At 39.9% G+C, this 27,721-nt stretch overlaps 13 protein-coding genes across 13 annotated transcripts; 2 read left to right on the forward strand and 11 right to left on the reverse strand. All coding sequences in view use genetic code 12, as the record gives it.

Annotated features, from left to right (window-relative positions):
- Nucleotides 1-381: 381 nt before the first annotated feature.
- On the reverse strand, nt 382-2,109 carry CPAR2_703590 (uncharacterized protein; the record flags this gene model as incomplete). The annotated part of the gene is made up of 1 exon (XM_036812138.1): nt 382-2,109. One exon carries the CDS (start codon nt 2,107-2,109, stop codon nt 382-384), a length of 1,728 nt encoding a protein of 575 aa, XP_036668505.1.
- A 1,386-nt stretch (nt 2,110-3,495) lies between these two features.
- On the forward strand, nt 3,496-4,890 carry HSM3 (Hsm3p; the record flags this gene model as incomplete). The annotated part of the gene is made up of 1 exon (XM_036812139.1): nt 3,496-4,890. One exon carries the CDS (start codon nt 3,496-3,498, stop codon nt 4,888-4,890), a length of 1,395 nt encoding a protein of 464 aa, XP_036668506.1.
- Nucleotides 4,891-5,005: 115 nt separating this feature from the next.
- On the reverse strand, nt 5,006-6,553 carry SNG4 (Sng4p; the record flags this gene model as incomplete). The annotated part of the gene is made up of 1 exon (XM_036812140.1): nt 5,006-6,553. The coding sequence occupies one exon, from the start codon at nt 6,551-6,553 to the stop codon at nt 5,006-5,008; it is 1,548 nt and encodes a 515-aa protein (XP_036668507.1).
- A 545-nt stretch (nt 6,554-7,098) lies between these two features.
- Nucleotides 7,099-8,895, forward strand: SNG3 (Sng3p; the record flags this gene model as incomplete). The annotated part of the gene is made up of 1 exon (XM_036812141.1): nt 7,099-8,895. One exon carries the CDS (start codon nt 7,099-7,101, stop codon nt 8,893-8,895), a length of 1,797 nt encoding a protein of 598 aa, XP_036668508.1.
- A 28-nt stretch (nt 8,896-8,923) lies between these two features.
- MED16 (Med16p) lies at nt 8,924-11,707 on the reverse strand (the record flags this gene model as incomplete). Its single annotated transcript, XM_036812142.1, has 1 exon — nt 8,924-11,707. One exon carries the CDS (start codon nt 11,705-11,707, stop codon nt 8,924-8,926), a length of 2,784 nt encoding a protein of 927 aa, XP_036668509.1.
- A 131-nt stretch (nt 11,708-11,838) lies between these two features.
- Nucleotides 11,839-13,317, reverse strand: SHM1 (glycine hydroxymethyltransferase; the record flags this gene model as incomplete). Its single annotated transcript, XM_036812143.1, has 1 exon — nt 11,839-13,317. One exon carries the CDS (start codon nt 13,315-13,317, stop codon nt 11,839-11,841), a length of 1,479 nt encoding a protein of 492 aa, XP_036668510.1.
- A 192-nt stretch (nt 13,318-13,509) lies between these two features.
- Nucleotides 13,510-14,382, reverse strand: PRR2 (Prr2p; the record flags this gene model as incomplete). Its single annotated transcript, XM_036812144.1, has 1 exon — nt 13,510-14,382. The coding sequence occupies one exon, from the start codon at nt 14,380-14,382 to the stop codon at nt 13,510-13,512; it is 873 nt and encodes a 290-aa protein (XP_036668511.1).
- Nucleotides 14,383-14,461: 79 nt separating this feature from the next.
- Nucleotides 14,462-15,385, reverse strand: CPAR2_703660 (aldo-keto reductase superfamily protein; the record flags this gene model as incomplete). Its single annotated transcript, XM_036812146.1, has 1 exon — nt 14,462-15,385. The coding sequence occupies one exon, from the start codon at nt 15,383-15,385 to the stop codon at nt 14,462-14,464; it is 924 nt and encodes a 307-aa protein (XP_036668512.1).
- A 999-nt stretch (nt 15,386-16,384) lies between these two features.
- CPAR2_703670 (putative serine/threonine-protein phosphatase) lies at nt 16,385-17,413 on the reverse strand (the record flags this gene model as incomplete). The annotated part of the gene is made up of 1 exon (XM_036812147.1): nt 16,385-17,413. One exon carries the CDS (start codon nt 17,411-17,413, stop codon nt 16,385-16,387), a length of 1,029 nt encoding a protein of 342 aa, XP_036668513.1.
- A 390-nt stretch (nt 17,414-17,803) lies between these two features.
- GYP7 (Gyp7p) lies at nt 17,804-19,798 on the reverse strand (the record flags this gene model as incomplete). Its single annotated transcript, XM_036812148.1, has 1 exon — nt 17,804-19,798. The coding sequence occupies one exon, from the start codon at nt 19,796-19,798 to the stop codon at nt 17,804-17,806; it is 1,995 nt and encodes a 664-aa protein (XP_036668514.1).
- A 111-nt stretch (nt 19,799-19,909) lies between these two features.
- Nucleotides 19,910-23,065, reverse strand: CPAR2_703690 (ATP-dependent RNA helicase; the record flags this gene model as incomplete). Its single annotated transcript, XM_036812149.1, has 1 exon — nt 19,910-23,065. One exon carries the CDS (start codon nt 23,063-23,065, stop codon nt 19,910-19,912), a length of 3,156 nt encoding a protein of 1,051 aa, XP_036668515.1.
- A 105-nt stretch (nt 23,066-23,170) lies between these two features.
- CPAR2_703700 (uncharacterized protein) lies at nt 23,171-24,619 on the reverse strand (the record flags this gene model as incomplete). Its single annotated transcript, XM_036812150.1, has 1 exon — nt 23,171-24,619. The coding sequence occupies one exon, from the start codon at nt 24,617-24,619 to the stop codon at nt 23,171-23,173; it is 1,449 nt and encodes a 482-aa protein (XP_036668516.1).
- A 1,282-nt stretch (nt 24,620-25,901) lies between these two features.
- CPY1 (carboxypeptidase C) lies at nt 25,902-27,533 on the reverse strand (the record flags this gene model as incomplete). Its single annotated transcript, XM_036812151.1, has 1 exon — nt 25,902-27,533. The coding sequence occupies one exon, from the start codon at nt 27,531-27,533 to the stop codon at nt 25,902-25,904; it is 1,632 nt and encodes a 543-aa protein (XP_036668517.1).
- Between the last annotated feature and the right edge of the window lie 188 nt (nt 27,534-27,721).

Raw genomic sequence — 27,721 nt, forward strand, 5'->3', positions numbered from 1 at the left:
GTGCCACAGAAAATACTTTTTCTCTTTTTTTTTGTCGCCGACGTCTTATCTATGATAAATTACGCGATAATGAATGCTTTTACTTGCATATATGATCAAATACACACCATTACCTTAGATTTAGTAGAGAGAGAAGGTGTGTGGATGTGTGTCAAAGAATGTTTTTTGGAAATTGCTACACTTCGTCGAAGTGATCGTCTATTGGCGACTACGATGGATATACTCACCAACAAAGGGTGCCCCGCTTTTGGCGGATCAAGCGCTACCGTCCACACGGCATCAAGCCGAAATATCAAAGAAGCGAAATTGTTTAGTTTGTTTCGTTTATTCATACAATCAGGACTATAACTTAGCATATAGAAGTTCTGCGGCAATCATTCTCTAATGTTTGAGTAAATTGACCTTCAAAATGTCATCAGCAATGACTTTACCGGCAGCAACAACCTCTTCATCGTGGTATCTTCTCCCACTCAATTGCAAGGCAATTGGAGCATGCTTAAACTCTTCTGGCTTGTACATTTCATTCTCCAACTGCTCCAACTGGGATCTGTACTGATGCTTTTTATCCTCTTCTGTCCACACATCGACTGCAGGATCTTGTTTCAATCCAGTTTGCAACACCAAAGTTGGAAGATCCAAGATGTTAAACAATGCTGTGTATGACCAATTGAAAACTTCACGTGGATGAGGAGCAACGTTGTTGTATGCTGGTGACAAAATAAAATCGACATTGTTGTCCACCATGAATTTGTTATACTCATTTCTCAAGGCGTCTCTAGTCATATGCAATTGACGAACTTCAGGGACAGTAAACATTCTCGAACCATCACCATAGTTCAAAGACCACTTGGTTAATGGAACCAATGGTTCACCACTTTCACCCAACATCTTACGGTTAGTTTCATTACCATCACAATTATACATCTTGTTAATTGTTTCGTAAGCAAGCTTGGTGTTCGGAGGTGTAAACTCGATAATCTTGACTCCAGCTTCTTTCAATTTCTCAACTACGGTGTTGATACCACGTCTAATCGGAGGAGAAGGTCTAACCAACCCATCATCTCTAATCACAGCAATGGTCAAATCCTTGGCACTTGGTTTTGGCACTTCTCTCCATGGCATACAAATCAAAGATGCATCAAAGTTCCAAGGTTTACCTTCGTTGAGGTATGTTCTCATCATTGTATCAATATCTTCCACAGTTCTTGCCAAGGGACCAAAAACAGCTTGAATGGTTTCTTGTCCGCCCAATGAGGAAGTGCTACCTTCCATCGATACTCTATGTGTAGTAGGTCTAAGACCGAAACAACCAGAGAATGCAGCTGGAGATCTAATTGAGCCACCGATATCTGATCCAATACCAAAAACTGAGCCACCAAAGGTGACAACAGCACCTTCACCAGCGGAAGATCCACCACTAGACAAGGAAATGTTGAATGGACATTTGGTGAGGTCAGAATAGTTACTCTCTGAGCACAAGTGCATGAGTGTTTGTGGTTGGGTAGTTCTAATGTAAAAAACAGCACCCAAGTCGTGCAAGATTTGTGGAGTGACACCAAATTCCTCAGTAAGATTGTCAATCAATGAAACATAGCCTGAATGAGTCACCTTACCAGCATAGTTGAAATGTTCTTTCAATGAGACTGGAACTCCGTGCAATGGTCCTACCAACTTACCGGTTTTCTTTTGGTACTCGTCCAATTCCTCAGCACGTTTGATACCTTCATCAACAAATATTTGATGGGCGCAATTGGTGAACTGATGGGCAATAGTTCCACGGTGTGCAAAAGCTTTGAGTACCTGAACAGCGGTCCACTTTCCATCTCCAATATTCTTCACAATCTTTGAAGCAGTGGAGTCAGTGATTTCAAATTCTTCTGGTGTCAATAATTTTTCCTTGTACATATAGTCAACAGCATCAAGCTGATCCTTGACCAACTCGTCAATTGGTTTTGGCATAGCTACTTTGTATTCATCCAAAATGCTTTCCTTTAAATCATTCTTGTATTTTTCTAACTTGGGAAGATACTTTTTAAACTTTTCAGGATCTTCAAACCCTTGAAACGATTCGGTAACCAAAAATGATTCATATGAAATGACTGGAGACATTGTTGTGTGTGTGTGTGTGTGCGTGTGTGTATGTGGAGGGAGGAATTAACAAAAGTTGTTAAAGAACAATTGCAAACGACATGACCAGAAAGACAAGCTTCGCTGTATTTATATCAATTGGTTTATCAAAGTAGCGGAATATGGGTAATAAACTGATGAACGTTAAACTGTTGTGCGTATTACAAACAATGCTTTATTATCTTTTGTTTGCACTTTGTGTCGTCTTGTTGTGTCATTATAATCTTATCTTGTGGAGACGTAAATGAAGCATCATGATTTATCTATGTAAGGTGGTGCGGTGCAAGCTTTGTGTCAATACCCATTCAGACCATAATGGGCCGTTTCTTGTGGGGGAACGAGGGGGGAGGGAACGGTTGTGATTATTTAGATATCCATTTTCAACAAAAAAAAGTGGGTTTATGTGCCTAGAAAACCCCCTTTTCAAGATAATAATTATAATCGAGGATGCTACCAAGATTTGCAAAGGAATCCAATTACAATCTGTAGGTATCCCCACAAAATTGACAAGGAACTTAAAGTATTTGCCATTCTCCACTCGTATTTCGGAGTTTATAGAAGACTCGGTTGATGGTATCAGCCGCCCGCGTCATTTATCATTAAACTCTATTTCACTTCTGATTCAATCGCCAGAACATATTGATTAGTTTAGGGTTCGGTAGGTGCCAGAATAGGGGCAAACCCCGTATGTGCTCTGGCTGTAGACCAATGCGGGGCTGCTATGGGGTAAGAGGTGGAATTAGACTTTATTCTACACGAATGGTTTCGTGACTCCTGCTCCTTCAGAGTAAATACAGTGGAAATTGTTGGAATTTTTCAGAGCGTGTTGTTCCATGTAGATGAAGGATTGAGTCAATATAAAAGAAAGAGGATAGTAGGGAAACGATGTGACCGGGTATCCGGGAATTGTGGAGCGTTTTTATATCTATTTTGCCTACATTTGGGTGCAAAATCCATGGAACAATTGATTCCATATACCAATTCTCACAGAAGACATACTATTCAATTGTAGGGTCATTGGACCACCCTTTTTTATTAGTCTCTGGCTCTGTGCCGATCATCTGTGACTATTTACAAGCCTAACTTACATTCAACAAATTTTTTAACACCCACTGGACGTATTAGGAAACATTTTCCGGATGAAAATTAAACAACCCCATGATAAGATGAGAGTTTTAAGTACAACATTTAACGACTTTAACTGGGGCATGAAATATATCGAAAAGACCCCCATTCATCTGTATAATAATGAATGTAAGACATGTGGTTTACCTTCTCACTAGTTGGCAATCTCAGATTATAATATCGCGCCAACTGAAAATACAACTATCGCCACCATGACGTATCTCTACCTTAGCCACAGCAATAATGTTTGACGAACTCACGAACAACGCCATAGCCGAAATCTCTTCCAGCTATGGATCTAAAGCACCTATCAATGATAAATTGATCGACAACTACATCCTCACTTTGGATTTTGCAACAATTCAACAACCGTCATATTTCCAATCAATCATACCCCTTGTCAATCAAACATTACTTGACAGCGCTTACCCCACAATTGATCCCACGGGGATACTAATAAAATTGCTAGGAAAGATCCTATCTTACCTTAGTTTCAAACAGGTGCTTGAGTACTACCCTGCAGACTTTATTTTGGAGAATCTCTTCTCCTCGTCGGCTAGCAGCATCATATGTTTAAAGATCTTGACTTTGAACATTCATGAGTCAGAAACAAAGGACTTCTTGTCGTTTAACCACGTCATTACCAAGTTATTAACGGTATTTTTTAAGGAAACCACGCCTATTCTGGTTTTGAACCTGATTGAATCATTGGTGTCTGCTATAAACTCAAAAGAAGGGCATTTACTAGAGGAGTGTACAGAGATACTCTCCCTGGTTAGAAAGCTGAACAATACCATACTTTTGGCACGCTTGTTAGACCTTCTTTTGATTTTGACTGACAAATTTAATTTGGATATGAAGATGTACAATTTTGAACGAGAAGAGATTGCTAAATTCATGGATGACCCATTATTCCTAATTCTTTTGATTCAGTTTTATGTTAATTTGACAGGGTCAGATGTCAACATAGATGAGTCTATTGCTAATGTATTGATATTATTCAAGAAAGGGGAGTTTGATGATATTGTCGATTCTGAAGTTGCTGAACTCATAGCTGCAATGAGTTACCACAGCTATGACTCCATATTGTCCAATTTTGAGGTATTCAAGAGTTACAATTTTATCAAGATATATGAAAAAGATGAAGTAGAGTTGAAGCTTTTATCCAAGTCTAATCCCGAAGTTGTTTACACACTAAATGCGTCCATTTACGATGATGTACTAAAGCACTTGCCCTTATTGGATCACGCATACCTTCCCATTCTACTCAACTTTATTGCATCTCCTAATATATGGACCTCGTTGCAAACTAAATTGACAAATGAAAGACTCGAGTCCTTGTCAAAGGATAAATTGTACCAGCTACTCTTGGCTATGTCACGGTATAACCACTCGAAGGAGTACCTTTTCAACAACTTGCCCAATATAATGAGCAATGAAGTCATTGGATCAGACATTAGAAACAACGACATTTGGAAAATCAAGTTACAGATACTTGAAAACTTGAAGCGCAGTGATGATGTTCCTGGGGCTCATTTTTGGGAGACAAAGATTGAAGGATGTTACAATCTAATGAAATTTGGTCAAAGCTATAAACATGTGCAGCCTAAAGTCGAAGTAATTGATGACACAATGTAAATAGATTATTACAAATACACGTCCGTAGCATTAATGCGCGCTTCTTTCAGTATAATAATAATGCAGTCTCATTCATACCTCCAAAGTTACTACTTTTGCAGTCCCATTCAAACATCTATTGTTGAGACTTCTGCGCTTGTTTCCTCCGGGCTCTTTTCACTGCCCAATTGGACACGAGAATCAACACCACATTCCCTACAACAATCCAAATGATCAACACTCCCAAGTTTCTTCCCAAATTTCCCTTCCATGTGTCAAAAAATACCACTTTCAATGCCTCATAGATGTTATACATTGGCATAGCATACCCGAATCTATAAAAGCCGGGCATCAAAACGAATGGAGCAAAAGTGGCTGAAATGTTGGAAACGATATTGAAAATCATCCACGGTGCCATCATTATTTGTTGCTCAAAAGCCAAGATAATCAGCACCACAATCTCATTGATCACACCGACGGCACTCAAGTAAAGGTATATAAACATCCAGAGCACAACAAACCCAGAATGACCAAAAGCAGCTTCTGTGGGAATTTTCAAAGCAATTGTCATCAACCCATATACTAATGCCAACAACAACGCATTCAATTGTGAGACAATAAAGCGGTAAAAGATATAAGAGTGATATTTCAACCTTTCTCTCATAATTCGGTAAATTTCAAGTGAGAAATTAAATTGGTTAAATGAAAACAAAAGGGCGTAAATAAGTCCCAATTCAGAGGGTCCTAATATAGCCGCGTTTGAGGACGGCCTATTGTCAACAAAATTGAGGATGGGAAACGTAGTGAATATAGGTATGGATGTATTTTGAAGAAGACTTTGTTGTTGAGTTGAGGACAATGATTTGATAATGTCGGGATAAACGCTATTACTTAGCCTTGTATTCCAATCGAAAGCTACAGCATTCAAGTTTCTGATGAGGTACTGGTTCAACGCGGAAAGATGACGCCCTGTCTCATACACCACGGTGACAGTATCGTTAACTGCTCCCAGTGTCATGTAAGTAGCATTGTTGGATGCAAGGCTATCATAAATTAGTTGTGACGCATTGGGCTTGATGTAGAATCCAGCCCAGTATTTCTGATGGTGTATCTGTCTCACAACTTCTTCGTACGGGGTGTTATTGTGAGAGTTTGCCAAGTCGTGAAATTCTGTGGTGTTTACAACCATAAATTTTCCCAAACGGCGGGTTTCTGGCAACTGTAGCAAGTCAAGAAACGCGTCAGATATGTATGTTTGCATTTCGGTTCCGTTGTTAGAAAAAGATGTATCATCATTGACCACTAACATCCCCACGTTTTGAAATCTATCTTGTCGCTTGTATAGCGTACCCCAGTAAAGACTGAGAATACCGACATAAATACAAAACACTTGAACGTATGCCCAAATGAACTTTGGTGCAGCCTTTATATACTCCGTCATCCGCTCCTTATGCGTAAGTTTGATGGACCCCACCAGTTGCCGTTGACGTGCTTTGGCGGAATCTCTACGGGCAGATTGCTCTTTGGCTAATGCACCACCCGTAAACCCGCCAGAATGTAGTGACAATTCATCTGCATGCTCATTGTTGTTTTGAGGTGGTTGTATGTCTAGGTTGGTGACATTGTTGTCGTGCTTTTCTCGTACCTCGAGTGGGTCAATTGAGTCTGTGTCTGACGTTGACATGTTCTGCAATGAGGGTTAACGATAACGCCGATACTGTTCTGTTTGTCAATAATACTCTGACTTGAAGATATTTCTAATTCCTTTGTGAACTGAAAAGTTGTTTTTAACACATTTCAGAATTATATTGACCCAATTCATCCTTATTGTTTTTAAACGCTTCTCTTCATCCTTTGTTCTCTTGCATACATCCCAAAGTATAAACAAAACCAGTTTTGTGTCGCACTATCGGAACAACTTGTGACCAAACCATGTTATTTTTCACTTGCAAAGAGCCACCAACTCCAAGAGATTAGTAAGTGAAATGAGTCAGTAGCAGCTCCCTTTCGTCCTCCATCTACCCTACTAAAAACCGATTTAAAAACTTTCATCTAGTTTGATGGGTAGATGTTGTTGGCCGCCTCATTTACCAATTTCACTTCAGTCTTTCTTTTGTGCCACCAAGACAACAATAACGCTTCAAGTATTCCAACAATTCCCAGCATTTTCCAAACATTCTCAGAAACATTCAATTTCCATCAACATCCTGGCCGTTTGCTTTTCCCAAAATGGCATCTAACCCATCTCTACCCTCCCGAGAGTCGAACGATAGCTCGTTATATGAAAATGAACCACAGACATATATTGGCCCCACTTCGAACCCTCCAGAGAAGCAACCACTTAGACGAAGATTATCCAGTGCTGCTTCCAATATCCTTTCATTCAACAAAGGAGATGATGCAAGCAATGATGTGGATGAGAAAGAAGACCGGTCATTGATGCAAAATGTTGCAGATGACTATTTCAACACAAGCGATGCAAATTATGTATTGGGGGCAGACCAACCTCAGCAAGCTGGAGAACCCGCTCGTGATGAAGAAAATGTGGAGCCTAAGTCAGAAGAGATGGAATCAGTTCATCTGTATAGACCTCAGCTACACGAATCACAACCCACTCAGTCAGAGCCTTCACAGCAACCAAAACGAGTCAAGTACAAGCTATGGGATAAGGAGTTCAGGGCTGACCGTGTACAAATTGGACTCAAACTTCTATCCAACTATGCATTTTTACTAGTTGGCTTTGCTGGAGCATTGTTATTTTACTGGGCATCTTACTACAAGCGAGAAACGCGATATAAACATTTGAAAATGGCCATTGTAATTGCTGATCGTCAAGTTGGTGAATTGCCAAATGTTGTTGGAAAGACGATTGAATCGTACTTTACAAACGTTCCGTCCTTGCAACAGTTGGGCAAGTTTGAAATATGGGATTATGACAAGGTGTCTTCGCTAGCTGCTAAACATGGACACAACATCACCCAAGAAGTATATCAGCAAGTGCACCATGCAAAAGTTTGGGCAGCCTTTTATGTTTATGAAAATGCAACTTTAATGTGGAACCAAGCTCTAACTTCAGCCTCAACGGATTTTGATCCAACACAATCTCTAATGGAAGCGGTGTATGAAACAGGAAGAGACTACAATGCCGTACTGAATTACATAACCACCATTGTTCAACGGATTATAAGGTCGTATCCCAATTTTGCAACACAAAGCCAAATTGTTGCCAACATGCTCCAAACTGTCAATCAAACACAAGCGTTAAATGTCATGTCACAAGCTCCACATTTGATATCGACCATTCCAACGTTCAAAATCAATGATTTGCACCCCGTTACCAACCTTGTATTTCAAGCACCATTTCAAATCGGTCTAATTTATCTTGTCATATTTGGGTTCTTCCAATTCATTTTTACACTCAAAATTCACATGTATTTGATGACAAAAATCAAAGGTTGGCACTACATGTTTTTTCGTATTATATCATCTCAAGTGGCTTACATGTTTATATCATTGGGAGCAGTTGTTTTGAATACTGCGTTTCAACTACCATTCAATACCACCTTTGGTTATTCTGGGTTCTTAGTGATTTGGATGTTTTGTTATCTTTTGATAGCATCCTTGGGTAGTATTATTGAAGTCTTGGTGATTATCATATTTGCGTTGAAACCTCAGTTGATTGGGTTCATCTTGTTGTTTGCAGCGGTGATAAATTTGGCTCCAATTATAAGTCATCCAGTATTGAGTCCACCTTTTTACTACTATGGATACGCAGTACCTTCAAGAAATGCTTATGAATTGCTACACGTTGCCTACTTTAATGCTTACAAGGGACATATGGGAAGAAACATTGGTGTTTTGTTGGCATGGATTGTGGGGAGTAATGCAGTCATGCCGTTCATGTTGAGATACCTTGCAAAGAAAAAGAAAGAGGCGGATGCGAAAAAGGCCAAGGACGCGGAAACGGAGAAAGAGGTGGAGGTGAAAGCGAAAAAGGAGGAGGATGCGGAGAAGGCAACAGGATAGTTTTCTGATCCTTTATTTTATAAACGTATCAAATATTTACCCATGTATTACCACAAATGCAAGTTCTTTGGAAAACCATGGTCCACAAGCCTATTGCGGTAGGGGATTCAAATACTAATGGGTCTGAGACCAACGAAACTGATCTGCATCTAGTGCATCTTCGAATCTTCCCATCGTAGATATAGATCTTCCTCAATGCATCGATATCACGATCGAGCTTCAACCTTGGTACTACCTTTTTGTTCGACACCTGTGGATACACGATGATTGACGAATCTTCAATCGATCGAGCGGGCTTATTGAAGCCAATGTTTAACCACTCTGTGTTGTAAAAGTACAACTCGGAAACTTTCATTTCACGAGTAATATTGTGCGCATACCGATCAACTAAAATTCGAGCAATATCCTTTACATCATCTGCAAGTTCACCTTGACAAACCAATTTTTGCTCAATTTTCAACGAATAACCTTTTTCCTTTGAAGCTAGTCTTGTGGTGAGCTCTTTTGCAATCAACGCATCACACTCACGAAGATACTGTTCAAATAGGCTCAAAGTCAATGGTGCACCAGAACAGATAGTAAAATACCTATTTAAAGCTTCCTTCATGGGTGTAAAAAGTTTATTACTCTCCGCTAAATCCTTGTGCAATTTTTTCAATATTTCATGAGTTTTGCCCATGGATGAGATTGCATACATCAAAAACAACCTCGGAACTTTGCTCAAAATGATGGGTAATACCACCGAGTTACTGAGGTTTAGCTTGCTGTTTTCGGTATCATTTCTGAAATACGAAAGTTGTAGCAACTCTTGGTTAAAGTAAGCCATTAGATCCATAAGCCATTTTATGTTCCCAATCAATGATATAATACATTCGCCTCTAGCGATTGAATCCTGCAAGGTGTCTTCACTTGGTTTCTTTTTCGAAATTTGGCGGTATATGCTGGATAGAGAAAACATAATGCCAAAATTGGTGCTTCTCAAGTTCAAAACAATCCATGCAATATCAGACATAACAGAGTTACCCTGGGCTTCTCCAAGAATCAACTGTAATGAAAGTAACTTTTGCAATGGTGGATTGGACAACAATTTATCAACAGACTCTTTGCTAAATGCATCCAATTGGAAATTGATTGATTTGTGTGCTTCACTTATTATCGACTCGAGAAACTTTTTAAGCATTAATTTGATACTGTCGTTTTTATCGGGCATCTGCCTAAACAACAATGATCGAAGTCTTTGCACTTCGAATTGAATCAATATAATCAAATCATCAGTAAAAGTGTTTGTGTAACAAGCATAAGCATGTCTATATGCCAACGCAACAGATGTGGCAAATAAGTCTCTTGGTTGAAAGCCTGTGTTGCGTACTTTTTCAATTGGTTTCAACGTCAAGTCATCAGTTTCATTGTAAACTTCTGTGTATACCACTGACGTCATATTCGGTGAAACTGCCAAAACCAATTGGTCTTTGTGTTTTATTTCAGGAAATGCAAATCCAACTTCAAATGCAGTTGTGATTGTGCGTGGTGGAAATTGCCTATTTGACGTGTTGATGACTTCCCAAGTTTTTGTGTCCAAGACATCAATGTAACCACTTTCGTATAAAATCATACAATGCAAGTCCGATGGTCCAATAATTATGGATTGAATTGATCCATTTCTAGAAATCGTATCCTTTAGCTCAATTGTTTTAGGGTGTGTACTCTCCACAAGAGCATTCATTTTGGTACCCAATTCAGAAAATGCATCAGATATAGTCTCAACAGTATTGACAACCTCATACCGGTATATCTTTACTGCTCCATAGCTAATCAAAATACTTGCCTTTGACTCCTTTTCCGCAGAAGCGGATACAATGTCGATACAACGCAATGGGTAAATGTTACCCTCTTTGTACTCTGGTAACGGTTTCATCTCGTGGATTTTGGTTAAGCTTATAGTGGGAAGATTTTGGTTTTCTTTGGGTGTGTGATAGTGGGGATCAGTTTTTTGTCTCTTTGCCGATTCGACGAGAAAGCCCCAATCAATGGTGGCCAAGTAAGTCGAAATTTCACCTGACAAGTTATCATAAGTAGTGATCAAAATTTCCTTGTCGTTAGTAAACCCAATCGATGCATTGCTGATCATCATTGGCTTATCATGAAGGTTGGTGGAAACTCTATGGTACTCTACCTTGTGTTCACCTTGGTAGTATAACATTAAAGTACCATTTCTTCGTAGAGCCAAACAAGCTTGTTTAGTCGGAATAGGATGCAGGACACCATGAGGTGCATACTGATTGACTCCATATGTGTACACGTATGATTGTTGCAAATTAATCAAGCTTGCAGGTTTGTTTAATATCTGTGGCTTTTCAATGTTGAGCCATTTAAATGCAATGATGAAAGCACCTGGGTTGATGGGTGACTTTATATTTTGATTTATAACGTCTCGATAAATCATCTCCATGTGGTTGTACGAAGTCAATTCATAACTTGGTAACGAATCTTTGGAATCCACCATTCCCACCCCAGCCAAAAAGATGTAAAAGTTACCATACACGTCGGAAACTGCCAAGTCGGTGCTAAGGGTACTCCAGCACAACAAGGATAATTCGGGCACAAAATTGTTTTCTAGTTTGACTTCAACTGGTTGTGGTGGTGCTAATCTCCATGAATGGCCGTTCACACTCTCAAGATAAGTCAACAAAAGGTTGTGCTTTGACTGTTTGCATGGTGACACATAAGCAATGAGCCCATTTTTTGACCATGATATCAATGATGATGTCTTTGGGACATCTTCCAAATGGACATTGACTATTGCCTCGTTCATCGTGGAGAGGAGATTGGGAAGGTGGTTGACTACACAATTTAGAGAGTTCGCGTTAATTTTCATTTATTTTTCTGAAAAAAGTTGTCTTTTCTCTTTTGTGTTTCTCTCTGCACTAAAAACTACCCAAATATCTACAAATCGCCTGGCACTGGGTATTGACTAGCCCATTTGGCAACCTCATCACCCAATTTCTTGACATCCTCACTTTCATCGGCTAATGATTTAAAGCTTGCCAACAATTCTTTGGGCACTTTCCCTTGTTCTTTGCCTTTCAAATCAACGGCAATAGTCACTGCTTGTTCAATGAAATCGGCAACTTTTGAAAACTCGTCAAATCCGAATCCTCTGGTGGTCATTGCTGGTGTACCAACTCTTAATCCCGATGGGAAAAGTGCACTCTTGTCCCCTGGGATAGTGTTTTTGTTAGCTGCTATATTGGCTCTCTCCAACACCGCTTCAAGTCTAGCACCATCAATGTTTTTTGAGTTCAAATTGAGCAAAATTAAATGCGTATCAGTACCTCCAGAAACCAATTTGAAACCTTTGGACTCTAATGCATCGGCAAAGTGTTTTGCATTATCGACAACTTCTTGTTGGTATTGCTTGTATTCTGGTTCGGTACATTGCTTCAATGCCACAGCTAACGCTGAAATGGTGTGATTATGTGGGCCGCCTTGGTGTCCTGGAAAGACAGAGAAATTGATTTTTCTCTCCAAGTCGTATGGAATTTCCTTTCCCTTTTTGGTGACCTTTCTGATACCTTTTCTGAAAAAGATCATTGATCCTCTTGGTCCTCTCAAGGACTTGTGGGTGGTGGTGGTTACAATATCAGAGTAGGGGAATGGTGAAGCAGTGACACCAGCTGAAACGAGACCAGAAATGTGAGCCATGTCGGACAACAAGTAAGCACCAACTTTGTCAGCAATTTGCTTCATTCTCTTGTAGTCAATAACTCTCGAGTAAGCAGAAGCACCAGCAACGATAACTTTTGGTCTGAAAAGCTCAGCATTCTTCTCTAACGTGTCGTAGTCAATCACACCAGTTTCTTCATTTAATCTGTATGGCATGGTTTGAAAATACTTTGACACAAATGAGATCTTGGTAGTGTTTGTTTGGTACCCATGAGATAAGTGTCCCCCATGTGGCAAGTCTAATCCCATAATCCTATCTCCCACATCCAAGATTGCTGAGTAAGCATACAAGTTAGCTGGAGCTCCAGACAATGGTTGTACATTGACACCCCATTCTTCTGGGTTTAAATTGAATGCTTCTAATGCTCTTTTTTGGCACAATGATTCAGCCTTGTCAATGATTTCGTTACCTCCGTAATATCTCTCCCCGGGGTAACCTTCTGAATACTTGTTCTGCATTTCAGATCCTAACAAGTCCATCACGGCTTTAGAAGTAAAATTTTCGGATGGAATCAAGGTAATTGAGTTCTTTTGTCTGACTTTCTCTTGATTCAAAATGTCTGCCATTTCTGGATCAACTTCCAGTACAGGCTTTGATAACAAAGCTTGTGCTTTTGACGAAACAGCATAGCTTCTCCTGGCCACTGACTTAATGGCCAATCTCTGTGTTTTCAATGCACGAATTGATGTGGATATCATTCTGGAGTGTGTGTCCTCTGATCTGATGACTAACTAAACACTGAAGAAAAAAAAATACTGAAGTGAAGTGAAAGAACGAAAAGTGTTCACGCAAGTGAATCTCCGAGAATCAACAGTCATTCACGTGACTATCAACATCGCAGAGTCAATTCCATCAGAGTCAAAAGTAAAAGTACTTGGCAGAGTCACTTCTTAAGGTTGTATATTATGGTCTGCTCTACAATGGTTAGTCGCGGAGCAAAACAGTAGCTTTTCAAACCAAGGATCTTTCCATAGTTGAGAAATTATGACTCTTTTCTCCACGCTTGGCTCTAGTATTTGACTCGTAATTGCTGACCCCTCATTGAAATGCAATAGATTCTGTGGTGTTGCTGATTTGGAGTAATTGGCATACTCCAAATCATCCCAATGAGCTTGTTTCCAGGGAAACCTTTTGTGCATCAAGTAGTATAATATAATCCCCATTGACCAAATGTCCACTGCTTTCCCATCATACTTTATGCTTGAGTACGTCTCTGGTGCAGCGTACTTTTCCGACCCGACTAGACCAACAGAAGGGCCGGGTGTTGCATTGGCTGTTGCAAAATCAATAATTTTCAACAATTTATATTCCTCGTCGAATACAATATTCTCCAACTTCAAGTCACGATGGCTGATACCTTTATTATGTAGGTATAGTATTGCCAGACATAACTGTTTCCAATAACAAAAGATCTCTGTTTCATCTAATTTGACTGTGTCAAGTAGTTTGAGTAGATGAGAAGTGCCTGCCATCATGTACAACTTTACAGTAGAATTTAAAAGCAGAATGTCATACTTGTAAACGGTAATGATATTGCAATGATTCAAATCCAGGAGTATTCGATACTCATGAAGTATTCTTTCCTGGTATTCCTTCTTTGTCTCGTACTTTTCTCGTGAGTGATATATCTTCACTGCGTATCTGACACCGCCTTTAGACAAGTACAACTCAACGCTTCCTGATATTCCCTTCCCCAATACATTTAATCTTTTATCGAATTTGGAAATTCTGGGCGCATTTGCGGTGGTAGTTGACTCAACCATTTTCCGATATAGATAAATTACATTCGCAAAGATTTGAAAATCGCGCATTTATTACCTAAACGAGATTTCTACAATGTCTCTACAAATCTTTAAATTGCTCATGGAAGAAAGCTCTATAGGGATTAGCATCGCCAATCTTGTTGATTTCATTAACCTCCTCGTCAGTCAATTCAAAGTCAAACAAATTCAAAGACTCTTTTAATCTGCTTTCCTTTGACGATGTTGTCACTGGCAAAATACCTCTTTGCAAAGTATACCTCAATAAAACTTGAGCTTCGGTCTTTTTGTACTTTTCCGCCAATCTCTTTAATGTCTCAGCGAGAGCATTAGTTTCAACTCTTGCCAATGGCGCCAATGGCGAAAAAGCTTCGACCAAGATCCCATGCTCTTGACAAAATCTAACAATGTTTTTAGATTGGTTTTGCAAGAATGGATGGAATTCAATTTGGTTGACAACAGGGTAGTACTCAGGACTCGGGGAGGCAGCAAAGAGTTTTTCCAAGTGTGGAATAGCAGCATTTGAGATACCAATTTCTCTAACCTTTCCCGCCTTCTTTGCTTCAACCAAAGCTTCCCAAGCTTGCTCTAATGTATATCCATGAGTTTGCTCAGTGGTGAAGAATGGGGAGTGAATCAAAAATAAATCAACGTAGTCAACACCAAGCTGTGCCAAAGCTTTATCAATTGAATCACTTGGCGATTTACTGTATGCCTTGATTGAACCCCAACCTGGACTATATTTTGTGGTAACCCAAATATCCTCTCTTGGAACATCGGTTCTTTTGAGGGCTTCACCAACTTCCTTTTGCGTGTTGTAAGCTTCAGCAGTATCAATGTGTCTAAAACCCAACTTTAACCCCAAAAGGATATTGTCCACCAACTCAGTACTAACATCGTTAATTGTTTGGGCTTGTTTCCATTTGGTCCCTGTTCCAAGTGCAATTGATATCTCCTTCCCAGATTTGGTACGAAATGTTTTTGGTAGTAAGTTACTTTGAGTCATTGTTAATTGAGAAGGGTCAGGGGAAGAAATCAATTGAGCTTAGAGTTTGTCGTTCAGCTTGATTGAAAATTAGATAGATTAGTCAAACCACAGTTTTCAGTTCCTGTATATAAGGAGCTGCATTTGGGCGCAAAAAGGAATATTGTCGGAATATTGTCGGCCCGATTTTGAATTTTTCATGAGGACACGCGTAAAACTGTTGTTTTCAGAACGTGACTTATATCACATGTAGTGTCTAAACAAGCAAACGCATGAGTATCCATTCTATGTAAAAACACTTTTCATTGAAGTCTCTCCTCTTAAAAACATCAAAGACTGTGACTTTAGAATTTATCAAGAAGTATCGGAAACTTGTTGGCCAAGTCAAAGAACAAGTCTTTGGTTCTATTTTGTTGTACAGCTTCCACTTCATGATCAGGTATCAGCCTGATTGACTAGAGCTTCGTAGCAAACCAGTGTTGAACCTAGTGCCATATACATAACCCAAGAAATAAAAAAATTGCCTTACCTTCTCGCAACTCTTCATGCACCATGGCTGCCTCAAAAGAAATCTTAGCATACCACACATTTCGCAGCGTGAACAAATGCTGATATGGCACTCTATATTCCATCCTTCGGGATAATGTCGTTTAGTTTCTTCCACACATGTCCATTACTGAAAAGAACATTAGTGACTGCTAACGATCCCTCATTGTTCAAGTTCAATGATGATGAGTAAGAAATCTGAGATCCGTGATTGCATCCTAGAAAGCACATTCAATAACTTGAAATGTTGTACAAAACCAGAACAGTGCATGGAACATGGTAAAGTGGTTAGCCCGATGTTCGCTTTGAGGTTTTACGTGGTGGCTGAATTTAGTATTTAAATAAGTGGAGGAATATTTCTTGGTTGTAAAGAATTAACGACCCAAGGATGACACTTTCAATTTGTTTCACTACAGAAGAGATAGGGCTTCTCCGACTATCTAAAGTGTAAAACATCAAACTAATCCGTATCATCTAGCAATCTATTTGCACTATCTCCTCCTCCAACTTTAGCTTTCCCTTATTTTCACCAGATGAAATGACAGCAGCAGTCAATTTCCCTCCTTTGTCACACCCGGAATCCAACCCCTTTGTGTACTTTTTCAACTTGAGTCCTCGTCCTGCATCATGTCCGTAATACACCACATAGTTTGCAGGTGCTTCCCCGTGTTTAGAGTTGTAAACCTTTGACCAGCTCTTGGCAAATGGAGCATCAGGATCTGAAGTCGTTTCATTGAAATGGGGACCTATCAAAGAGCGCATCTCTAAATTGTCAATAGGGTTCTGTTGGCTCAACTTTAGATCGGGTCGAATACCAGCATGTACCGCAACACCGGGAGCAACGTCCTTTCCCACTGGTGCAATACCAAGCTCCTTAATCACCGAACACTGATTGATATACTTCACATGATGTGGTTGCAACTTCTTGGCAAAGAGATATTCCGGGTCATCATTAAACACTCCGTCGGTCCCAATGTGGCTGACATGTTGGCCGTCATTCAAAAGGAACCTTGGTTGATCAAGCGCGTGAAAGAGTGCATAGTATTGGAGAACGTAATACTCGTGGTTTCCAACGATACACTCGATCTTGTGCTCGATCAAATAATCCAACACCCTGAATGAATCAGGACCCTTGGTGACAAAGTCCCCTAGTACCAAGAGTTCATCTTCTCTCTTGTTGTACCTAACCTTCTTCAATAGCTGTTTAAATTCGTGGTAATGGCCATGGATATCGCCAATCATGATGATTCTCTTGATGTGTTTCTGCTCCTCACCAGCTACAAAGGTTGTATTCAACTGAGAAATGTGCTTTATCGGCTTTAGTGGCACTGCCTCGGGGATGTAGTAACTAGGTAGAACAATTGTAAACACCCAAAGTGTAGCCAACCCTAATAGACCAACAATGGTGTATAGAGTGACTTTTGTTCGTTTGTTAAGCGTGTTCGTATGTTTTGAAACGTATTCATCGCCTTCTTGGTGAAGTAGTGGGGCCGACTCACTCATAATGTCACACAGCTGGAATAAACCGTTTGTGGTCTAGCGACTTGTTGGATTTCGTTTTTGATGAGTCGGCTTTGGAATAACCTCATCGGTTGTTCCTGCATACAAGTTGACGTACCTGGCTGCGAAAATGCTCCTTTTCCTCTTTTTTGGCGTGGTGTGACTTTAGTGAAATTGGTCGAGGATTGAGTCTCTATGGGAGCTTGGGTATGCGTGACGGGAAGAAAAGAGTAGTGATGTGTGCTTGTAAGGGTGCACTTTCAAGATTGATATTGAAGTTTACTATGGACGCACTATGTTACACACGTGGGCGAAAGACAATAAAAAATAAAAACTATTAGAATGAGCTGATCAAGCTACAACAGCAGAGAAAAAGGCAATCCACGTTGAAAATCAATCAACTATATAGCTCATACGATCATACAATTTGTACAATATTTCAGCTCGAACCAAAAGCTTATTCACATCCAAATGGCCCAGCAAGTCATTGAAATACTTTAAAACTTCTTCCGGTTGCAGTATATTCTCAATAATAATTCTTTCGTTATCTGATAAAACCGCCAAAGCAAAAAACAATTGAAAATCGGTGGTGTAGTAATCTGTCCAAATGACTTCCCACAATTGTAAAACTTGCTCCCATCGCAACTCTCTCTTGAACTGGAGGAGAATGTGTCTGAAAAAGAAATAGAGTCCTTCACTCTGACACTTGATAAGGTGTTTGTACAAATTGGGCAAGGTAAGCTGTGTCATTTTCATAAGCTTGGTGAGTTGCAGCTTGATACCACTCAACTCAGGATCAAAATTTCCATTCATCCTATCCATCAAATTAACGAATGCCCAAAACGACAATGCCTCGTCTTGTAACTCGACGTATAATGGCGAAAGCACATCATTCATTCCCTGCACGTACCCAAGTTCTGTATTGTACTCATTGTAGGTTAGCAAAATCTCACGCAACTTGCATAAATGCGGATTGGTTATGTTTGCCACATCATACTCATCGTCTGGCTCTTCAACCTCGCCACCGACGTTCTTGAAAATCTCCAAATCACGATCTGTACGGTTCACGTCTTTCTCTATCTTGAATTTCTGATCTTTGAAGTACTCGGTGTTTCTTCTCTCAGCATCATTAACCCATTTAAGTTTTAACTCATCATACCTTGACGCGTATGACTTTTGCAAAACCTCTCTCTCGTCACTTGATGAGTCCCAAGGGTACACTTTCAACAAAAACAACCAGGCCTCTTTTCTCACTTCATCTTCGAGTCCACCGTGGAATATTCTATCTTTGACTTCCTTAACAGTGACACTTAATCTCCCGGTGTGGTCAAAAAATCCCTCCCATTCCTGAACACTCACTGGCTTCATTCTAGATGTACGACTTATTTCCTCTTGAGTCAATAACTTATTTGAGTTCAACTCGCGACTAATTCTTTCATAAATCTCATCATCGGTGACATACTTGGACGACTCTGCATCCTCCTTCACCTGTTGCGCCCATTTGGCAAGATACATTCTGGCTGAATCAAATTCGTCACCAAGTTTCGCCACTTGTGGTTGCACCATTAATTGTTTTACTTGTGGTGGCGCATTCTCCTCGATCAAATCAATCACTTGATTCTTCGTCTTTGCTGTAAATGTAGCAACAGTCTCCAACACTTTCCACTTGGCGGTGTTAAACATTTTGTTTACATCGGGAAGTTGGAATGCGCTTGGTGGCTCCTCTTTCACTTGCTTCTTTTTAAAGGGGGCAAAATTACGTAAATCGTCTGATTGTGGATTGATGAGGTATACACTTGGCTCTATTGTTGACTTTTCAATGTTCACCAAGCTTTTCAACACGCTTAAAAGATCGAGTGCACCCCAATACAACTCTCCATCTGTAAATGGATCAAATTGCTTATTTTGAAGCTTTTGATTCTTGATTGTTGAGGGTGATTCATCGTCATGAAAGAATACAATTGGCAACTTCTCTCCGTCTTGAGTGTTTATAACTACACTTCCATAATAGTATCCGTGGCTGGGGTTTCTAAATTGGATGCTGTAGATGTACGAAAGGGTTGTAGTGAATGCATACGAACTGAGTATGCTAGCACTTGGTTTCGAAACAATCCTATCGCCCCTTGCCTTGCCATGCTTCTTGAATGCGCTCAAATTAAGGTCGACCTCCTCTACGTCAACTTCATTATAGATCTTGATCTCTTCTTTACTCAATTGTGATTCAGGGGTAAACGCCAAAATGATATCCAAATTAGTTGAGTTTGGTGGTCTTGAAAGGGATAAAAATCCAGCAATGTTGTCTTTCTTTGATGGTGTTGGGTGGAGATATACCTTTGATTTGACAAATAGGAGTTCAACCTCCCCTTGATGTAAGATTCTCTTGGTCATGTTTTAGTTTGATCGAAAGAGCAAGAGGATTCCACTTTTGTGATTACCACGGGAGTTTTTTTATTTGTATAGTAAATGGGTAGCAATGCGCCACCATGTACACACCTCTCTCTACAAGTATAAAGAACCAGCTGAAACAATATCCCTATGAACCAATTCCAATGACTTTTCCATTTTTTCTTGTAATTCAACATTTCCTATAGCTTTCGCAGCAACCACCAACTGTCTTATTAGCTCCTCCAATCTTCTAAACATTCTAATCAACGAACCTTCGTATACGTCAGTCATTTTACAAATCTGAGTAAATGACGCTCCTTTGCACCAGGCGTAAACAACCTCCATCAACTCTGGTCTAAACAGCTCCAAGTAGTCCTGCTCGGTTATATCAATTTTGCACTCCTTCGATACTTTGGCAACTTTAGTCGCCATTTCCTGCATCAATTTCAAAGGTTCGGCCAATTCTGGTTTCAAACGTGGAGCTTCCTTTGCACGCTCTTGGAAGACAAAACAAGACAACAATGCAGCTGATTGTTCGCTAGACAAATCATTGAAATTACCATTGAAAATCAATTCGGTAAGTAGCAATTCATCACCAGAACTGATTTCACAAGCAACTCTACCCTTGAGTTCGATTATATCGTTTTGAGTAATAAATCCGAGCCGACGTAAAACTCTCTTTCTGTGCCTTAAATCGTCCAACTGTATTACGGCTTCTGCTTCCAAGATCTTTTCCTTCAAGTCCTTGATCTTTTTCTCGGTATCAGCCTTGTGTGAGTATTTGGCATACAAGTCTTGCAACCTAGCTGTGTCATGCAACGGGTTGCTATACAATTTGGACTCAATGACATCAATCTTGCGCAACAATGTGCGGAAATCATCATCATCAATTTTCATGCTCTCAACAGGATCCATCAATGGAATTCCATCTTTGAATCTTTTTGGAAGTTCCTTCATTGTTTTCACCAATGTTCGCTTTGCTTGTGCACTTTTGTAATCATCGGGAACTCTCAACCTCACACTGCTGATCTTCTCTATCGAGTCCAAGGTGATGGAAATATACTCTGCTCTCGATTTCTCCCCCGGTCTTGCCGGTCTGATACCTTCTGGTAATACTGGATTGAATGGTTTGATCAAGTTTACAGGCGAATCAACAAACATTGTGTATACAAACACGTTGACAATATACGATTCATGAGCACTAAACTCTTGTGTCTGATACCGGCTAGTTTTCCTCTTGACAAATGATGTCACCATGCCCCAGCCGTAGTCGTGATCGCTAACCTTGACTTTAATCACTCTTCCATCTTGAAGAAATGGCAATATGTGACCGGGGTGTGTAACAACTTTTCTCACATCAGCTGTGTATTTGTTGAGTTGCTGCAGTAAATCGTAGTACTCCTTCACCGTTGCCTCATCGTCGATATGTACACCTTCAATTTCATGTTGTAAAGATTGCATTTTTTGCTCCATTGCTGGTACACTAGCGGCATTTTGGAATTGGTAAAATGAGCTCTCCAACATAAACTCAGGGGATATTCCTTCGACTCTCATCAAGTTCAAAATCATATTGTAACCCAAATGGAATGCCGAGTCTAATCTGTCAGCTTGACCCTTAACCATACCCTTGGCAACTTGTGGTTCCATTTTTTCGTCAATCATCATTATGACTATACCTCTATCATCCAATCCTCTTCTTCCTGCACGACCAGACATTTGAATATACTCCCCACCTGAAACCCATCTGAATCCCACACCATCCCATTTACGGACGGATGTGAAAACAACAGTCTTAGCAGGCATATTAAGACCAATTGAAAATGTCTCTGTGGCAAATAGCACTTTCAAAAACCCTTCTTGGAATAGGATCTCAATGATTTCCTTTAAAATAGGTAATAAACCAGAGTGGTGGATACCTATTCCCCTTTTCAACAATGGTAAAATGTTTTTGATTTGTGGAAGTTCTTTATCACTTTCCGGTAATAGACCGATAGCATTATTGTATATTTCCGTTAATGCGGTTCTCTCTTCGTCAGTATTGAAATCCAATTTCGACATTTGCAATGCCAATTTTTCGCAATCTTTTTTAGAAAAGGAGAAAACAATCACTGGGTTGTACTTTTTCATGTAAATCATTTTCACGATTTTGTAAATATCAGTCTTGCTGTCTTTGTTTCCCCCTTTGAAACTTTGCCCTTTTCTTCCTTTCCCCTTTTCAGCAGAAGCTGGATCATCACCGGTGTTGTCACCGATGGTGGTCATTGCTTTTTGAAAATTTTCCTCCCTAAATGTTCCCTTTTCATCCACAACCAAGTGAATACCATCACCTCCAGCAGGGAACAAGTAATGTTGTAATGGAGTGGGTCTGAAATCAGTATACACAACGTGACAAGGTTGATTGTGGATTTTAACAATCCATTCGGCAAACTCCATTGCGTTGGGGATTGTTGCGGATAAAAACACATAATGGACTTTATCAGGAAGCAAGATAATCGTTTCCTCCCAAACGACCCCTCTTGCTTTATCTCTCATATAGTGTACTTCATCGAAAATGACCCAAGCAACTTCTCGCATCACTTCGGAACCTCTATAGAGCATGCTTCGCAAAATTTCTGTTGTCATAACTAAACAACCAGCATCGGGGTTTATTGTAACATCACCTGTCATCAACCCCACATCCTGAAACTCAGCTTGCAATTCACGATACTTTTGATTCGACAAGGCTTTGATTGGGGATGTGTAGATTACTCTTTGTTTTTCCCTCAATGACTGGGCAATAGCGTACTCCGCCACAACGGTTTTACCTGCCGATGTATGAGCTGATACCAATACACTTTCATTACGGTCAATACATGAAATTGCGGTATCTTGAAATGGATCCAATGTGAATGGATACGTCCTGGCTTCCTTCTCACGTTTGTGTTCACTTATAGGTACATAAGGGTACGATGGTGGCACTGCTACTTGATGTCTCACTTGATGTCTCAATTTCAATTTCGAGTTAGGATCTTCGGTGGTTTGTTGTAGTCCACCACTAGCATCAACCTCTCTCGACGCTTCAATTTCAACAGAGTCAAACACAACTGGCTTGACATCTTGCTGTTGTTTTGCCTTTTTTGTTGGAGTTGACTTCTTCGTATCTTCCTCGCCATGCGACCTTTTCTTGTCATTCCCATTTGTCTCTTTGGTATACTCAGTCCCCTCAATCTCCTCTATCTTTGGAGGGACAGCCCCGGGAGCCTCATCAAACACGTCAAATAAATCATCCATGGTCAATGGTTGTATTGTGTTGAGAGACAAAAAAAATTTCGAATCTCATCGGAGAAAAAGAAAAAAAATTGAGAAATCGGAATAATCCTGAACACGTTAATATCATTATACACATGGTCTACCTATATCCTCCCCGGCTTGACACAATTTGATGGCCCTCCATTTTTCCCGATCATACTCCCCTATAGCCTGACTTGGTAAAGAGCTGACTCTGGAACCATCGTTCGTTTCCCCCTCATTCTTAGGCTCACTTAACGACTGCTGCTCATCTGCATCCTCAAAAGCAAAGTTTGTCGTCTGTATCTCCCACAAATCTATTGGCTCAACAAGCTTGGTTGAGTTGACAGAGAAGTATTCCGAATGTTGTGGTGAAGGGAGTGGCGAAGTCAGTTGTTGTGATGATGACTTGTTGATTGCAAAATTCGGCACGCTTAAACTATGTTTGTGGATTTTCAAGTACGATTTCAATTTCTTTGGCGATGATGATCTCGATCTCGAAGATACACCCGACATGAGAGAGTAAGAATTGGATGCAATTGAATTTGAATGGTTGTGACGTTGATGAAATACTGCTGTGTTTGATCGAAAAATCTTTCTCGGGCTATCAGTGAGAAACTTTTTAATTGGTGAGTTGTTCTTGGAGTTTGTCATCAGTTCACTCGATGGTGGTGGTGGCGGTGTTGTGGGTTCTGGTAAAGGATGTGGTGAGATTGTTTGAGTTTGTACTTGATTGGTATCGTCACTTAGTTGGGTATTTTGTGAATTGGAACTTTCTTTTCTAAAAGTGTGAAGGGATGGTGCACATTCACTTTGGTTTGATGGATAGCTGAAATCTCTATCCAACGATGGAATATTGTTGGTTTCGATGTCGCTCAAATGGTCGATATTGTCTACTGGGGACTCCTTTGGTGGTAACAAGTGCTCAACATTGGTGTCAAGTGTCTTTTTGCACAAATTTGTGTCACTTACAAAGTGGTGCATACCAGGAACAATAGTGTAACCAGATATTTTTCTCATTTTGTTGTATTCGCTAAGATCCCATTCATCTAAAGTCATGGTTGAACGTATCTTTTTCGGTTTAAATCCACTAATCTGCTCCAACCCCTGCATGTCTTTCTCATTATCCTCTGACACCCGTTTACTGTTTCTTAAAACTGGTGGAAGCAATGATTCATTGATCTGCGACATAAATTGCTTCTCATAGTTAATCAGTCTCCATCTTTGCATTCGCATCTTCTGCTTGTTAGTTGCATTGACATCTTGTGCAGTTACTCTTTTTGGTAGAGTTAGCATGTCATAATGATCGTCAACGTTTATGAGGGATGATGCATCATGAGATTTGGCACGTTGCAATGCTTGCTGAATCGTATTTGTCGACATAGAATAAGGCAATGGCATTCGATTCTGGCAATCAGTACCATTCTTTTCGATCCAGTTCTTGTCCAATGCATAATCGTGATCAAATAAGGTTGCATCGGATGCCTTTTTGGAAACTGTATCAGTGACATTATCTTTAACTGTGTTGCTCTCTATATATACAATGAATAGCAACATAGTCAACGATACCGAAATGAAAATGATATTGACAGTGAATAAGATTGTAACGACAGTGTATTGGAAATGAACAATCAACAATATTCCAGATATTATGTTGAGTAATGATATGATGAACTGAAACGTTATGGCGATAATGTGGGTATAAACAACGGGTACGACGTAATATGCCGCTAGGGCAAAACTGGACACCGAGTATAGTAGATAGTAAACATTGTTATGGTTTCGAAGGATTGTTAAAACTCCCAGTACTATTGCCAATGCAAACGATAGTAGTATTGAAGCGAAATGTATATGCCGTATAGTCATCAAGGGTATTGTTGTGGGTATCAAAATATAAAGTGGCGTATTGTGGTAGCAAACCTATGCATATGGTGTGAAAGATTCAGGCAATGGGGAGTATGGCAGCTATGGTTTGCAGTAGTGACGTTGTGTGCTGACTGCTTCTCTTAAATGCGATAGTCTGGAACAAAACACAAACAATCTATAAGAACTACTCACTTTTCCCTCTCTCTCTTTTTTGTCACTCATCTCATCTTATGCTTTTAAATTTTAAATTGCCTTGTCAACGTCAATACTTTTGATGCTACGCCATTGCTTCTGTTTGTGTGTTTACATTAGTTCCAAATCGGGTAGTTTTATGTCGATGACATTTTTGTAAACAATAATAATGCTTTACGCGCAAAACGTAATTACACAACACAAAAAAAAGTATAACTATCCTATTCAGACGCTATATACTTTCTCTTGACACAATGGCGGTGTATATGACGGCCCTGGAGTACCGGTTATTGAAATACGCTTTGGTCGAGTGTGGGGGGGGGTAGATGCGGAGGGGGAAGTGATGCTTTCAAGAATAACGAGTTCGACTTGGATACAGTTTTCTTTTTTCTTATCAATTTAACCCAAGGGGAATAACAGTTCGACAAAGGCAAAAGGTTGTATTCTGTTAAATCCCTCGGGTCGTCATCGTAGTTATTTCAATCGTTGAAAATGTACTCAATGAAATATTTTTACATAAAATTTGGCACCAATTTTAGAGAAAGTAAAATATCAAGGTTCAAAAACTACGCATAAATAGTCTCAGCTGACGTTTTCAAGAGCATCACCGTATCACAATAAGCCTTTGCTTATACCTACTCTACTGAGGAAGCCAGGATCAGCACAGGTTCCAAACCAAGTCGGTGTTGGGAATTATCGCTGCCATCTAGGTCTCACAAGATGCACACCTCTCTCTATATAGCGCCACTAAACTAGTCCTTTTTTTATTATCTCTAGTTACCTAAAATTTATAATCTCCAGAAACCCATCTGTTAACCATATCAAGGGCATTTTCTGGTTGGTCGTATGGAACCATATGACCACCACCAAAGACTCTCAAGAAAGTGAAATGTTCATAGTTTTTAACATCACCAGCATGTTTACCATCAACCTTCCATTTTCTAACAGGAGCTTTGGAGAATTCCTTGGAGCCACTCCATTCCAATTTATCAGCCCAAGCTTGGTTACCCAACCAGTTACAAATGAAATCTTTATCACCAGCGTAAATCAAGACTGGCAAGTTTTGTTGTAAAATGTCAATCACATTTTTAAAGTAAGGTTTCATCCAGTCACCGGCAAAAACAAAGTTTCTATTGACATCAAAGTTGCATGACTCATAGCTGGAAACTTCGGCACCCAAAGCCTTCATAACTTCTGGTTTGTTCATATATGTGTCGATATACTCCAAACCTTCGTAGCACAAGTTTGAACCTTCACACATTGTTCTGATATCGTAAACATTTCTACCTGTCTTTTGATATGGTCCCAATTGAGCATTGTTACAGTAAACAGTTGCAGGAACACAGCTCCAGACTGACTCTGACTCATAACATTGTTGAATCAAGGATTGACACCTGGGGATAGCATCAGTCATTGATTGACACTCTTCCGGTTCCAAAACACTTGGCTCACCACCTTCGCCACAGGCCATTGGTTCATAGTACTCGTATTGAGTCAATGGATCAGTTAATCCATTACCAATCAAAACAGAAGTCAAATTGAAAGAACGTTTAGGGTGACTCAAAATCTCACTGGCAAACACAGGAATGTAATGGCCAGCATATGACTCACCAGCAATGTGGAAATCCAACTTGGCATATTGAGGGAATTGCTTGAAAAACAATTCCAAAAAGGCATACACATCCTTACCAGCGGCAACCGTGTTTGAAACCGATGATGATGAGTACGAATAACCGACGTTGACTGGCTGGTCCAAAAATATAACAGTAGCGTTGTTGTTCCAAGCATATGGATTATGGACTGGTTGTATATCCTTGTTGATTGATGAAGGGCCCAATTCAAAAAATAATCCAGTGGTGGATGAGCATCCTGGACCTCCATTCAACCACAAAATAACTGGGTCATTCTTTGGGTCATTACGACTTTCAAATGCCCAAAAGAAGAAATGTTTATCTTCATCTTCAACATCTAAATATCCGGAGTATTGTTTAACAGTGTCAACACCCAAATCTTCTGGTGTAGACTTGACCCGCAATTGGTGGTTTGGCAAAGTTTGATCCTTAACGTGGAAATCAAAATGTTGCTTAACAATTTTACCAGCTTTTCCGGGGATAGTAAATCTCAAGTCACCAAATTGCTTCGAGTTCAAAATCATATCTGACCATAATTTTTTTGTCTCATGAGTCAATGATTCTAAAGGCTCATTAAAAAGAGCAGACACCTTGGTAAAGAACTCATTTTGCTTTTGTTCATCAAACAACAAGTGGGACAATTGCGAGGCATACTTTTCGTAATTGAAATCCAAATTCAAAGGTTGTTGACCATTGAATGGGTTTTGAATCGTTAAAGCGTCGACAGCAGTAGCTGAAAGCAATGCCAAAGTAGAAACAGCTGTAGTGGTTGAAAACTTCATGGCAAAAAGTTGTCCTGTGGAGGAGGAAGAAGAAGAATAAAGCAATGTAGAGAACTTCCCCTTTTTTGTATGCAAAAGTCGGTGGCAATGATAAGACAAAGAGCGGACGACATTTTGTATGCGTATTTGGGGGTTACACTGATTTCTACGACATATTTTTCGCGCGTGAGGAGACATATTTAGCAATA

This window comes from Candida parapsilosis, contig 006110 (assembly GCF_000182765.1).
Source record: "Candida parapsilosis strain CDC317 annotated contig 006110".
Lineage (NCBI taxonomy): Eukaryota > Fungi > Ascomycota > Pichiomycetes > Serinales > Debaryomycetaceae > Lodderomyces > Lodderomyces parapsilosis.